The 16166-nt window shown below is 34.0% G+C and overlaps 1 protein-coding gene across 16 annotated transcripts in view; it reads right to left on the bottom strand.

The window, feature by feature from the left end:
• Positions 1-16166, bottom strand: part of GPHN (gephyrin) — a 725565-nt gene that overhangs the window by 285470 nt on the left and 423929 nt on the right. For 9 of the 16 annotated variants that reach the window (XM_051977840.1, XM_051977841.1, XM_051977844.1 and 6 more), the window contains one exon: positions 14709-14816. The exons of the other annotated variants lie outside the window; for them this stretch is intronic. In XM_051977840.1, coding sequence (XP_051833800.1) covers positions 14709-14816 — 108 coding nt within the window. The remainder of the gene's footprint in view (positions 1-14708; positions 14817-16166) is intronic. 16 annotated transcript variants of the gene reach the window in all.

The raw sequence follows: 16166 nt of genomic DNA, 5'->3' as shown, positions 1-16166 counted from the left end.
GGTTGGTTTGATATAAGCTTTTCTTGATTTTGACTTTTGTGAATACTACCTTCATTTCTGGATGTTTACTACCTACTCCTTTCCTGTTGATTTTACTTCCAAAATAACTCATATCTTTTTCTATATTCACATCTAATTACTTCTGCTTGGACTACTGAATTAATTTCTTAATTGGTTTCTCTCAATCACTAAGTCAATCAACATTTTTAACTGCCTTGGTACTTTTCTAAGTGCTAAGGATACAAAGAAAGAGGAAAAACCAGTTCCTGCTCTCAAGGAGCTCACAGTCCAGTACGGGAGGTAAACAATTGTGTACAAACAAAATATATACAGAACATATTTGGGGGATGAGGAAAGATTAATTTTAGAAGGAAAGCACTAAAATGAAGGAGGATTGGGGAAGTTTTCTTGTAGAAAGTGAGCTCTTAGCTGAGACTTGAAGGCAGTAAGGGAAACTGGGAAGTAAAGGTGAGGCGGGAAAGACCTTTAAATGCCAAATAGAGGATTTAACATTTGAACCTGGAGGTAACAAAGAGCCATTAGAGTTTACCAATTGGGCATGAATGTGATCTGCATTAGACTTGCATTTTAAGACGATCAATTTACCAAAAGAGAAAGTTCTAGAGTAGGGACAGGTTTGAAGAAAGGAGACTAACCAGCAGACAACTGTTTAGGTATGAGGTAATGAGGATCTTGCATCAGGATATTGGCATATCAGAGGAAAGAGGGGGATTGATGTGAGAGATGTTAAAAAGGTAAAATTGATGCATCTTGGCAACAGATTGAAAATGGGGAGTAGGAAGTTAAGAATGATACTAAGTTATAAGTATAGGTGACTGGGTTGGGAGAGGTTCTGGAGAGCAGAGGGATTGATGGGAAAGATAATGAATTCAGTTAAAGATATCTGAAAGGAAGATGAAGATGCAAGCCGAGGTCAAAAGAAAGGACAAGTATCTATTGGACAAGTAGATATAAATAAGACTCTTGTGCAAAGAGATGATAATTCAAATCAAAGGGACTGATGAGATATAAGACTCTTGTGCAAAGAGATGATAATTCAAATCAAAGGGACTGATGAGATCATCAACTAAAATGATATAAAGGGAGAAGAGAAAGTCTAGAACAGAGCCTTGATGGATACCCACTATTAGCAAGTGTGACATGGAAGAAGATTCAGCAAAAGAGGCAGAGAAGAGGATAATAGAACTGGAAGAAAACAATGTCACAAAAACCTGGAGAAGAGAGAGTATTAAGGAGAAAAGGGTGATTAAGAGTTTTAAAGGATGCAGAGATGTCAAGAAGGATGAAAAATCCTTATTAGATTTGGAAATTAGGAAATCATTAGTAACTTTGGAAAAAATAGTTTCAGTTTCTTTTTTTTAAGCTCTTCCTTTTCCAATCAATACTCCATTTCTCCTGTTTCCATTCTCTCTAGTCACCATTATTGTTATCTTCATCTTCTTCCTCCTCTTCTTCTTCCTCAAGTTCAACTAAATGGTATCATCGGTATAGTACTTACTAGCTGTTTGACCATGAGTAAGTAACTTTATGTCTCTGAGGTTTATAAAATGGGGGCAAAAATACTTCAAAGTGTTGTTGTAAGAAAAGCCTGTTATAAACTTTAAAACATTATATGAATGTGAGTTATTATTACTGCTTATGTGATTATTCCCAAAATCTCAAAGTACTAAGGTGCAGAGTTGGAATTTGAAAGTGGTTTTTAGTACTGTGTTATTGTAACAACAGATTTTAAATTAGAAGGACAGGATTCAAATCTAAGCTCCATTACTTATTAGTTTTTTAACCTTGGACAATTTATTACACTACTTTGGGCCTCAGTAAATTTGACAGTTGGACTAGAAAATCTCTAAGGCTCCTTTTTGGTTCAAATAGTCTGTGATAGATTCAAAATCTAGATTTCTCACTAGGACACAATGCCTCTTAAAATACCAAAAACTGGTTATACAATGTAGAGTGAATTGTGTGTGTTGACTCTTCATTTAGGAGTGGTTTATATAGCATCCAAATATGCTCCCACATTTACTTATCTCTTCCTGACACATACAGGACAACTATTTATGACTTGTAGTTCCTACTGTTACTGCTGTTTGTCCTCCCTGTTTACTGGGCTTGATGAAAATTCTGGCAAGGAAATGACTTGACTATCTGCAAAGTTATTTCCTTATAAGCTCCTCAGGTATCGCCAAATCTCCTTATACGTTATATACAATGTACCCTTTATAGTAGAGAAACTAAGAGAAAGATTATTACCTAAAATAGTTACCAGTGCTTTGGCTCTGAAAAGCTGATGCAGTAGTATAGTTAATCTATCTATAAGACCTAAAGCCCTACTTGTACTCCCTCTAAGTCAGCAGCAGTATTGTGTTATCAGCATAAGCTGGAAGCACTACTAAATGTTTAGGCCAAGAAAGATGCTTTGATATTTTTTCTATAAATCTGAGGAATCTTTATTTACATTAAATCATGGGCCTAGAATTCCTGCCTTTCCATTGTGATTTACCTAGGAAGATTTGTGACAGAGTACTGGTAGTATTTCTTTCTTTCTTTTTTTCCCCCAGGAAGAAGGCTTTAAAATGTGGATGAAGAAGTAAGTATCCAACAATAGTGTTCTTAGTCCATAATTAGATGGAATCCAGGGATCCACATTTTTTAACTATGGTATGATTACAGTTTCATTACCATGCTTACTAATGTAAAAGCTGATACTTTTCATGTTTCTGTTGAAAATAGCACAGGAATTAATTTTAAAATATTTTAAAATTCCTCTCAAGTACATTTAAGTAGTAGGAAGGCTAAGAAGAAATATTAAGCATAATTCTTAATTTCAGAGAGATTATAATCTAGTGGGGAAAAAAGACTATCCCTTTGGATTTAAAAAATAAGAGATTACTAGTGATCTTTAATGAAACATTTTCACTACTGCTGGGACATGGAAACTAGATTATTGAAATAGGAGGCTATAAGGAAATACAGATATTGAACATAGACAACTTTTTCAAGAGGTCTGGCAGCCCAGAGCTTACCTACTGGGACATAGAAACCAGATTATTGAAATAGGAGGCTGTAAGGAAGTACAGATATTGAACACAGACAACTTTTTCAAGAGGTCTGGCAGCCCAGAGCCTACCTATTGTCCTTCACACACAATGGGAATTTATATATAGTTTTGGTGTTAAAAAATAAAAACCTAGCAGAAAAGGAGAGATCAATCATTAAGTATATTATGCAATGATGATAAAAAAAAATTAACTGCAACTGCACTGGAAAAAAATTTATTCTTGTTTTGACTATCCCCAGAAAATAAATCTAGAAGTAATGAATAGAAACTGCAGACTGGCAAATCTAAGTTTGAAATAAGGGGGGGAAAAAAAAAAAAACACAAAACTTAAAAAAATAAATAAATAAATTCTGTGAAGAATGATGGGATTTCCAATGCAGAATTGGGTTTCTTAGTTAGCAGTTATCAAACTTTTATTTTCAATATCTTTATACTATTAAAAATTATTGAGGAACTGTCCAAAAAGTTTTTGTTTGTATGGGTTATATTTATAAATATTTATCATATTAGAAATAAAAACTTATTTTGAATTTTTGGATCCTCTGAAAATGTTTCAGAGATCCCCAGGATTCTCTGGATATCACTGAACAAAACTGGTACTCTCTGCTGATCTGAGCATCAGGTCTAGTATAATCAGATTCATAGAACTGATGAATTGGGCAGCCAGACTACATCTGTTGGGAGGGACTTCAGAAATCTTTGGGTCAAATCATTTTTTGGTTAGGACAGCCCTAGGCCTACATCAAGCATTGATTAGATGTCATACTAAAAATGGGCAGCTTCAAGTATCAGACCAACTTTTTTTGACATGGGTCTTTTTTGTTTAACTATTCTTTCACCTAAATCTCTGTGATATTTTCTCCGCTTTGTTAGAATTGCCTCATCAGAATTATTAACTGATTAACTGAAACTGCACTGGAAAAAATTTATTCTTGTTTCTTTCTTTCTTCTTCTTCTTCTTCTTCTTCTTATTTATTCTCCCCAGAAAACAAAACTAGAAGCAATGAGTAGAAATTGCAGACTGGCAAATCTAAGTTTGACATAAGAAAAAAAAAAAAAAGACTTAAAAAAAAAAAGTTAAGTTACCCCAAAGTGAAATAGGCTGCTTTAAAGATTTTGAAACAGAAGTTAGGTGACCATTTGCTTGGCTATGTTATGCAGGGGTCCTCAAACTTTTTAAATAGTGGGCTAGTTCACTGTCCCTCAAACTGTTGGGAGGAGAGATGATAATGACTGAAACAAAGTGGAATGTATGGGAAAGGAGGGAAGCAAGGATTCAGCTAGAAGATTTAGCCTTGAAAAAGGGAGACATCCTCTGGGACAGAAGGAAAGGAATAAATGAGTAATGACTCTGGGAAGTTTTGTGGAGTATAGAAGTATATTCATTGATTGGTCTAAAACTTCTTCATAAGCCTGCTGTATCTTTACTTTTTCATAAACTCATTACAGGCAAATATTTTCTCTGACATATCTTTCTATTATCTATAACATTTCTATGAACATTAATTAAACATTCATTAAATGAATGAAATGTAGGTTCATCAAAGGGATATAATAGTACAAGTTTGAATAGTCAAATAAAGTTTCACACAAGTAGAATAGCTAGACCACGAAAGATTGATAGGATTAAGGATTAGAAGATAAGGTGAGCAAAAGAGGCTAATTAAACAAAGATTTAGAGGAGAATAGATACAGATAATGAATGAGGAAATCAACCTTCAATTAAGTATCAATTCAAGTATCCGTGAAAGGCTTAGATATGTTTATTTTCTCTTATGTATTCTATGTATTGGGTTTTATAAAATAAAATGCACTGTCAGACATTCCTTCAATCACTTACTCATATTTACTTTAATAAGTATTATCAATAAATCAACACATCTTTCAGTAGTCTATCACATAGACATACCTTTAGTCAACCTCTAAAGGTTAACATCTGATAATAAATTACAATAGGAATATTAGAAACCATGCCAACTTTTCTGTCTCCCTTTGGTCAAATCTTGAGAAAGATAACAGAAATGTCTTGTTTAACTTTACTATAAGTAAGGACAATTTATAAGTATAAGATAAGAGACTAAGTATTTGCTATTCTGATAAAGATTTACTTCCTTGTCACAAAAAAAAAAAAAAAAAATGAGAGACTTAGGAAAGAAATAGATTGCATAAGCCTCCCCTTCTAAAAGTAGCATTTTAGCTTATTATTGAAAAATCCTGAAAAGAATAGCTCAGTAATATCCAAAGAAAGCCCAAGTGATTAATTTCCTGCAGACACCTTCTGGAGTACTGCCAACAAACCAGAGAAGCTGCTAAAACATGAATAAGGTCAGTGCTAGTAGAAGTATACATAGCATGAATATGGTTTCATTACAAGCATCATGAACTCTGAAGATTTCATTCTCTCTATTCTTTTTCTTCTCAATTCTTTATAATTACTTATTTTTAAATGTTATATTTGAAGTACAAAAGCCTTGCACTTGGATGGTAATCTGTCAAAGTAATTATGGCCACAATAAACCAAGTATTCAATAAGCAATTTATTAAGATCTTAATCTATTCCAGGTACTGGGGATATTAAACAAAAAAGGAAGGGGCATAATATTGTCCCTGCCCTCTAGAAGCTCACATTCCAGTGGGTTAGATAATATTAAATAAAAATAAATAAAATATAAATTGAAAAATATATAAAAAACAGGTTTATTCAGGATCTATATAAAGTAGAATTGAATAGATTTAGAATGGAAAATGATATGTGTATCCAAAGAGTGAACTATGGAAACTGAATATGAATCAAAGAATAGTATTTTCACCTTTTTTTTTTTTTTCTTTTTCTTTCTTATGTTTTCCCCCTTTTTGGATCTGATTTTTTTTTTTTTTTTAAATACAACTATATCAAATTACTTGCTGTCTTGGGGAGGGGGGAGGTAAGGAGGAAAAAAAAAAAGGAACACAAAATCTTACAAAAATAAATGTTGAAAACTATCTTTCCAGTATTTGGAAAAATAAAATATTATTGAGGGAAAAAAAAAAGGTAGAATTGGAGGGTAATCAAAGATGGAAAGGACTATAGTAAAGATGAAATTTAAACTGAGTCTTGAAGAAAATTCAGGAAACTAAGAGGCAGAATAAAGGAAGTAGAGCATTTTGTGCATGGGGGCAAATTAGTACAAGGGCATGGGTATGGGAGATAAAATGTTCATGAGGAAAACAGCAGATAGATCACTGTTGCTGCATTGTTAAGTTTATGGAGTAAAGTATAAGAAAACTAGAAATGTAGAAAGGGTCCAGGTTGCTAAATGCTTTAATTGAAAAACAGAGGACTTCATATCTGATTCTGGAGGCAACAGGGAGCCTCTGGAGTTTACTGAGTAGACTTGTCTACAGAGTATTGATTGTGCACTCAGTGCGATCTCTAAGGTAGAGATGCAACAAAGTATGGATTGATTCTCCACAGCTTGTGCTAATTTTGGCCTAAAAATGAATACCAAGAAAACAGAGTTTCTCCACTTACCAACATATGTCAACTACACATGGAACTTTTGATTACAGAAAAGGGAGAAATACTGAATGCTATGGATAAGTTCACTTACTCAACAGTATTCTTTCCAAAGGCATACACATAGATAATGAGGCTGGTGCATGCAGTGCCAGAGCTAGCTTAATGTTTGGGAGGCTCAAAAAGAATGTGTGGGAGAAAAGAAGTATTATAGTGCCTACCAAAGTGAAGATCTTCAGAGTCCTTGTGCTTACTTCATTGTATGCCTGTGAAGTCTGAACAATAGAATACCAGTGCCATATCAGGAAGTTAAATTGTTTTCATTTGAATTATCTTAGGAAGATTCTGGCAGGATAAAGTACCAGATACTGAGGTCCTTTCTCAAATTAAACTGCCAAGCATTCAAACTTCATTGCAGAGAGCACAATTCTGATAGGCTCGCCACATTGTTTGAATACCAAGTATATGTTTGCCTAAAGGACTATTTTACAGAGAAATCACAAGACAAGCACTCACATGATAATTAGAAGAAGAAATACAAGGACATTCTCAAGGTCTCTCTGAATTAGAATTAACTGAATGATTTGGGAGACACTGGCATAGGACCACACACCATCCCAGCATCAAAGAAGGCATAGCCATCCATGAATGAAGCAGAATTGCAGCAGTTCAAAAGAAATATGAGATGTGCAAATTTAGAGACCTTTCTACTCCAAATGTTCACTTGGACAACAACATTACCAACCAAGGAGGGGGAATGACACAACCAGATAAATGCTACATGAAAATCATTTTGATAGTTTAGTGGAAGATGTATTGTAATGGAGAGAGATTTGAGTCAGGGAGAACAACAGGAGGCAAGAGGAGTTAAGTGCCTGAACTAGATAGCAATTGTGTATATATGGAGATAAGGAGGGGACATATATGAGCAGTGAAAAAATGACAAGATTCAACAACTAACTGGATATGTGAAATAAGTGAAAGTAATGAGTTAAGAATGGCATTATAATTGCCAATTTATAAATAAGGAGCCTATAAGATATTCTAAGAGCTACAAAAACTAATAGTTGCTTCCCTAAATCCAAAAGCTTTTTTCAGATTAGTTAGTCAATACACATTTATTAAATACCTCTTATATGCCAGGCACTATGCTAACTACTGAATACAAAAAGAAGCAGACACATTCTCAGCTTACAATCAAACAGGGGATAAATAGGAAAAATAAGAGGAAAGGCACTAGAATTTAAGAAGGATTGGGGAAGACCTTCTGTAAAAGATGGGATTTTAGTTAGGGCTTCAATGAAGCCATGTAAGCTATTAGGTAGAGATAAGGAGGGACAGTGTTCCAAGTATGGGGAACAGCTAGAGAAAATTCCCAGAACACAAAGATGGAATGTTTTGATGGAATAGTTAGGAAACGTGACACTGGATCAAAGAACACATGATGGTATATAAGATGTAAGAAGACGATTCAAGTAGAAGGGGATAGGTTATAAAAGGATTTGAATGCCAAAAAGGATTTTGTATTTGATCCTCGAGGTAATGGGGAACCTACCAGAGTTTACTAGGTAGGCAATGTGAGATATGATTGGACCTTGCTTTAAGGGAAAAAAACACACATTTCAATTGTTGAATGGAGGATGAATTAAAGTGGAGAGAAATTTAAGGCAAGCAGAACTAATGGCAAACTATCACAGTCAAAAGTTGTTAATAGTCTAGAGCGAGAGCACCGAAACTCTCTCTCTGACTTGAGGGGTGGGGGGCAGAGAATGAGATAGAAACTCCTTGAGGGAGAGTCTCCTTGAATAAAAATCTGTAAAAGACCCCTCCAGGAAATCAGGATAAGTAGCTTCCTTGTATTATCCTGAATGATTGGCACACCTCCACTGATAACACTCACTACTGATTATTAGAATTATAATTATATATATTATAATTATGTATTATTATCTATTGAGTTGAAGATTAGTCTAGGACTTCTCATTCAACTGAAAAATTCTCTATTCAAATCGAAGATTACAATATGATTTCAACTCAAATTGCCCCTGCCCATAAAACTAAGTACCATCAGCAAATCTCTTTACAAAATCTCCTGATTGAATTAGGTAGGAGTTTTTGTCCACTAAAAGAATTCTTTTCTTAGTGAAAAAAGAAATAAACTTTCCTTTTATTGCCACAGATACTCAGTTTGTGAATTCTTGTCACGTGGACCTGCCTCTCTCTTTCCTCTGTCTCTCTTTCTTTTCCTCTTTCTCTGGGCCCAGCTTCACACCTTATCAATTGCAGTGTCAGAGAAGAGAAGAGACTTATATGAGAGATGCTGCCAAAGTGAAATGGACAGGCTTTAGCAATATCTTGGAAATGGAGGGAGAGGGATGTTGAGAGATAGTGAGGAGTCAATGTAAAGTATAGGCTAGCTCCCTGGAGGGCCTCGGGGTCAGGCAGAGTCAGGATGAATTAAAGTCCTTGGTCGTTAGGGGGAGAAGTGAAGGAGGCAGGCAAGCTGCCACGAGGTTTGCCAAAGATGTATCCTGGATTCTGGAGTGCGGAGTTTCCAGCCTCTCTGCTCCTCTTCCTATCAGCAAGTGAGTCTGGCTACCCTCCAATCCTTGCCTACAATTATCTTAACACCAAACATTCAGCAAGCACCAATGGTGAGAAGAGCCATTTATCCAAATATATGCTAACAGAGTCATTGCCTCACATCAAATGGGTAATTAGCCACAAGTGCCTGGTTGTCTGATTCAAGAATCCCTTTTTGGAGTTTCAGCCCTCTACAAGTCAAGGATGACCCTTATATTTCAAGCTTCATGGACTGGGAGGATAGTGTTTACCTATATAGTAATAGGGGAGTAGAAGAAGAGGAAAGTTTAGGAGAAAAGATAATGAGTTTAAGATGTCTGAAAGGTAACTGAAGATGTAAGATTGGAATCAGCAGAGAGGATAGGGCAGGACAGGAAAATTTGAGTATAGGCGGTAATTAAATCCATGAGACTGATGAAATCACCATACAAAATTCTATAGTGAGAGAAGTGAAGAGGCATCAAAGAAGTGAAACGTCTTTATTTAGCATGCAAGATCTGCAAAAGGATCCAGCAAAGGAAACTGAGAAAAAGCAGTCAGATACACACACACACACACACACACACACACACACACACACACTACATAAATCTGTTTCTTAGAACGTGATAACGTGTTGCCTGTGACTATATTACTTTACTATTTTTTCCCAATAAATGAATGAAATTGTCACTATTGTCTCACATTTGACAAACCGACTATGAGTATTTATGATTGTTATTAAGATTATAAGAACTCATTTTTCAGTTATCAACTCAATTTTGTTACTTATTTTACTAACAAAAATTTAAATTTATCCCTTCCTTTTTACATAGGTATGCTTGATTTGTAAAAATTAAAATTTGGGAGTTTGTCTCACTAAAAAACTATTTTATAGACACTAGACTTATCAGAATTTAAATATTACAAGGACAGCAAGTAAATGTTAAATCCTTCCCTTGTTCTGTACTTGGCACAGTACAAAACTACTTAGAATGCTAAATTTATATTTATTATATTTTGTATTATGACTTGACATTCTTCCATAAAAGTCCTATTTTGGCTTTGTCATTACATGAAAGTAACACTGAGTTCAACAATGCTGTAGATTTTCACTTTGGTCTTGGGAATAAGCTATCTTTTTTCCAAGGAGAAGAATACTAATCATAGAGTGCCACATCACTGGTAGGATGAGTATCCTGATGATGCAATTTTTTTGGCTATTGCAACTTATGAAACATATAAAATTTTTAAATAGGTCTCAGTCCTCAGTCTCTCTTTTCTTTTTATTCTGATAGTGGCAGTGATGAGAAAGGGAGTCAAAGAGTACTAAGAATTACATGATTTTTTGATCATCAACAAACTAATTTAACTGTTGATACTCTAAATATGAGAGACATGTCTAGTGATTAATGAGTGGATATACTGTTGGAGGAGGTGATTCATATCGATCTTAATATTTTGTCTATAAATAAGAACAAAGAAGGAAGCTGCATAAATAGAAAGATAGGATTACTCTTTACAGAGGCAAAGAAAAAAGTTGGAGAAATGTATTTTATTAAATATCCCAAATTTATAGAAATATTATCACACAAATGTGAAATATTTGCATACAGACCACTATGAAAATAAATGATGAAGACAAACTGGTAAAGAAATTCAATGAACTTGATAAATCCCTTCAAAACAAATCAACATATGGTTCTGATACTTGGTAACAAATATAAAATTCAGAAAATGTGAGAATGGGAAGAAATATATGGGAAAATATGGCTCAAGAGAAAGAAAAAGTTTTCAAAAATTGGTAGGAGGTAGATATTGTAAAAATCAAATGAAATCACAAAGAATTAAATTGGCTTCATTTCAACAGCCAAAAAAGACTTATTCTGGACATAGGAGTAATTGCGGAGTTAGCTAAACTACAATCAGACCATTGACTCATCAGAGCTAAGACCAGAATTAAGTAGTCCTGAAAAGACATAAGAGTATTAATGGATTGTGCTCTTTCTATCTATATATTTATGCATATGTATATAGGTACATGTATGTATGTGTAATACACACACACACACACACACACATAGATATGTATATATTTGTATAAGCTATGGTGATGTATCAGTCAAAAAAACTAATGTGGTCTTATGCTGTTTCCAGGAATAAAGAGGTAAGTGAATTTTACCTTTCCATTGTCTGCTTTCCAAAGACTATGTCAGGAGTATAAGGAGGATCTTGATAAACTGGAGACTGTCCAGAGGAGGGCAACCAGAATGCTAAAGGTCTCTATTTTTGTGTCATAAAAATCAGTTAAATGTACTAGGTATGATTAGCTTGGAGAAATAAAGAAAAAGGGGTTACATGATAGCTATCTTCAAGTGTTTGATGGACTACTTTGTATAAGAGGGGAGCAAGTTCCATTTGATCCCAAAAGCCAAGACAGAAACAATGGGTGGAAGCTGCAAAAAGGTCAATTTAGACTTGATGCTGGAAAAATTTCTTAAGAATTAGAGCTATCCAAAAGTTTAATGGAATACCTAGAGAGGCAATATGTTTCTCCTCTTTAGAGATCATCAAGTAAAGACTAAATAACTATTTATTAGGTATATAATGGTAGAGATACTTTAAATTCTCAGGCTCTCTGCTTCTATGGTAGTGGAACTACCACATTTGGACTATAATATCACAATCCCTTGGGCTTATAAAGGAAATACTAATGGCACTAAGGAGAACAAAAACAGGAAAACCAACTGAATTGGACCAAATAAAAACAGACTAAGATATCCCTTCTGAAGACAAAGCATTCAGGGACTTCTTTCCAAGACTTCTAAAGGAGAGGAAGAAACCAAAGGCAGGACAAAAATCTTGGACCTTATTGATACCAAAAAGGTGAATGAGTACTCATTCACAATTACCAACTTAATATGTTTACTCTCTCAGATATACAAAATCTTTATCATAGTCATCTATATGCAAATCTTCCATGAGACTATTAGTAGGGGAAAAGTATGCTTTAATAAACAATATTCAACAACTGGTTACAAATTTAGCACGTTGCAATTTACTGAAAGGAGAATATAATTTTCCATTGTGCTTATTGTTTCTAGATTATAAAAAAAATAAACTTGGTAAAAAAAAAAAAAAGATATCTTCTTAACAGGTTCTTTTACCCCAAGGTGTTTCCTACAGATTCATCAGATCAATCAAGTTTCTTTGGAAGATTTAACAACAGGAATAATCTTGTTCAAGATCCCTCTGAAAATAAACATAGAGTAATATATAAAACTGGTAGATGTATGTTTGCCAGAAATATTCACTATTGTGGTGGAGGAGATAGAACATAATGTCCAGGTTGAGGAGGGCTTGAGATCCTCCAAGGGCTCCTATTTGAGGATAACACTGTATTGGTCACATCAAGCTCTAAGACATTGAGAGTCTAATTGAAAACATCTGTAATCACTAAATGGAGTCTCTCCTATTCATCCACATAGAAAAGAACAAATGAATGAAGAGTTCTTGCCTAGACTTCATTATATAGCTGAATGGAAACTATTAAACTTGTCCATCTGAGTACAACATCTGAGACAAACAATATAATGAGCATGAATCAAGTTGAAAAGGAAGAAGAGAGCAAGTTGGATTACTTTTGGGAAATCAGAAAGTATTTTTAATGACCCACAAATACCCTATAATAGCAAAGGCCTAGACAATACAGTTTACAAATGGTGCTTGTAAGCATCAGGCAGCAAGACCTGGAGCATTACTGCCTCTAAAGATGGAAGATAAATACCACAAAGAGAGGCATGGAAAGGTGCACAGTGATCAAGTTGAAACACATCACCAGAATATTATAGAATATTATTGTTCTATAAGAAATGAGCTGTGTGATCCTGGGCAAGTCACTTAATCCCAAAATTGCCTCAGCAAAAAAAAGAAAAGAAATAATCAGCAGGATGATTTCAGAGAGGTCTGGAGAGACTTACATGAACTGATGCTAAGTGAAGTGAATAGAACTAAGAGAACACTGTACACAGCAACAAGAAGATTATGTGATGATTAATTCTGATAGATGTGGCTTTTTTCAACAGTGAGGTGATTCAGGCCAATTCCAATATACTTGTAATAGAGACAGCCATCTATACCCAGAGGGAGGATTGTGGGGATTGAACATAGATATAATATTTTTACCTTTTTGGTTGTTGCTTGCTTACTTTCAGTTTTATTTTTCATTTTTCTTTTTTGATTTGATTTTTTTTTTTTGTGCAGCATTATAATTGTGGAAATATGTATAGAAGAACTGCATATGTTTAACATATATTGGATTTCTTGCCATCTGGGGGAGGAGGTGGAGAGAAGGGGGGGAGAAAAACTTGTAACACAAAATTTTGCAAAAATGAATATTGAAAATTATCTTTGCATATATTTTGAAAATAAAAAGCTATTATTAAAAAAAGAAACATATCACCAATTACAAACTAAGGAAATATTGGAATAAAGAATGTCATCAAACCATTTTATGACAGAAAGAGAAGACAGGCTGGTCAAGAAGACGAGAACAAGAAGTGACAGGCCAAAGAATTCCACTGGTGCTCACATAATGTTGGGGAAAAGTGAGAAAAATCTCAAGGACACTGGGAGGATTGTCCAGTTGCAAACTTTTGGGTAGTTGGATGAGAGTCACATAGGATGGAAAGGCATTCTTGGGTTATCACTGCAACTCCTGAGGGAATTCTTGAATTGAGAAGGAGGTCACAGATCCATTTGAATATTGTAGGTAAATAAATTCTGATTCTCCTTATTCAGTGGCATATACCAAATTAATATCTTTTCTCACCCTTCTGTCCTGAGAAACTAACTTTTCCCTGTTTTCTTAATTTCTATTTAACCATTTTACTATGCAGGGTATTTTGCTCCTCTCTAAAGCTTCTATTTTTATGTTTGGCTTTCCAAGTTGTTGGTTTCCGTTTTTTGTAGCTTATAAAAATAGCTATTCTTTTCTATGTGAAAAATATCATGGGGATAACTGATTCAAAACCAAAGGAATCATTGAAGGAATAAGAAACCAATTACAGAAATTATATGAATGAATGTATGGTTAAAACAAAGCAAATAAAAGTAAAAATAGTTGTCTACTGAAAATTACTTTAAAAAGAATACAACCTGATGAAAAAAGAAAATATATTTTAAAACCCTAAAGTGATTATTTTAAGGGATTAGTTTAGTTAGGTTGGACAATTTATTTAAAGATATGAAATGAAACTGCTGAACAATCAGAAACACAGACTTCTAAGTGATGAAATCCTTGATGCTTATGTGATGGAGGCTTATGAACTAAACACAGTAACTCAATTCTAAACTAAATGCTTCAGTCACAGTAGAAAGTCTATTAAGTGTAATTCCCTTATGCTCATTGGCATTTAAATTTTACATTAAAAAAAACCCCAAAAAACCACTGCTGAAGAATCATCAGCATGAAAAACTGATAAATGCATCGTTCCTATATACTAGGATAGGAGGCAGGTAGTATATTCACAAAAACCATTAATGTAAAAGCCTCTTGTAGGTGTATCTTACCCGTTCTCCTGCACTGCCTGTTGCGTGATGGGAATAACTGATGAGACCAGGAATGGGCTGTTCACCGTGTGCCATGATAACAGCAATACTGGTGTAGAATGGATGCTTCTAATGCACAACACATAACAGCTATGAATACAGTGATAGGAAAACATGAAACTATACAAGCAAAATGACTGGAAAGGTGAAAACAGATGAGACAATGAAATGACAATTTCTTACAAACTTAGAGGGGAATGGTCAGTTCAAACCTTAAGTTCCACATTGCTTTAAAAAAATTAACTCATTGGCGCCAGATGTTTCCAGATAATCAACACATTAAGTCTGATACTGCATTGCTGACTGTATTAATAAAGCTTCAATAAATAATGGTGAATTTATAATTTTAATTGTACCCAAAATGGCAATGACAACAGTGTAAAATCAGAAGATGTTTAAATGTAAGGAAATGAATTCTGAATAGGGACAATATGGAAGTAATCATCAATTCCATTCTTATAAATTACTACCTTTTAAACAAGAATCAGCATAATATGACTTTGATAAAACAAAAACAAAAGCTTAATGCATATGAAGTAGTGAATAGCAATAGTAAGTTTGGCACATTACCTCTAAACTTGATGGAATTTAGAAGCCTAAAGAACCTCTCTATATCTATAAATTGATTTCATTCCCCTTCTCTTCTGAAGTTTCAGAATATTTCAATGAGTTAACAAGAAAATTAAAGAAGTTTACTTTAAATGATTCTTAATAACATACTTCTTGTATGCTTCACTTTCATGTGGTCTCCTAAAAGTACTATATAATATCTGTGCTGGGTGCTACAATGTGTAGGGCAATAAAGATGACATACTATTTATGTACTGAAACAAAAATTGCAATGATACATGGTGAGACACCTAGGAAGGTTCTAGGGGTATGGTTTTGTCATAACTTTTATAAAAGAATGGCTTATTCATTTACCAGAAACTCATAAATTCTTAAGAGAATAGCAAGAGAAATTTTGAAAATGAGACAGGGATGGGGAAGGGAAAGAAATATTATAAATAAAATACAAATGAGTAAAGCAAAATATACACTTCATTTAGGTGATCACTATGGAATAATTTTTTTTAGCACTGTTGTATTTTCTTAAATGAATCATATATTCAAAAACTATTTTAATCAAATTATGTCAGGGATTAAGGTAACAATGAATTTGAGTTTTAAAGGAAAAATTATAGTAGCAAATACATGTAACCATATATCCAAAATGGGACAAGATTTGGTCTTTCCCATTTGGATAATTCAGGGGAGAAAAATAGAATTTTATAAAGAAGCTGGAATAAGAGACTCTGCTGCTGTAACTTGCATATAACAAAATTCATTCACTGTTCTTGAATATCAACAAAAAGGAGTACTATGTTTCTGGGAATAATGATGTTCCATATATTGACTTAATAGCATGCAGTTCTATTT

The sequence above is a fragment of the Antechinus flavipes genome, chromosome 2 (genome assembly GCF_016432865.1).
Source record: "Antechinus flavipes isolate AdamAnt ecotype Samford, QLD, Australia chromosome 2, AdamAnt_v2, whole genome shotgun sequence".
Taxonomy (NCBI): Eukaryota; Metazoa; Chordata; class Mammalia; order Dasyuromorphia; family Dasyuridae; genus Antechinus; species Antechinus flavipes.
Note: the sequence above shows the minus strand (reverse complement) of the source record. Positions and strands in the feature narration are given on the sequence as shown.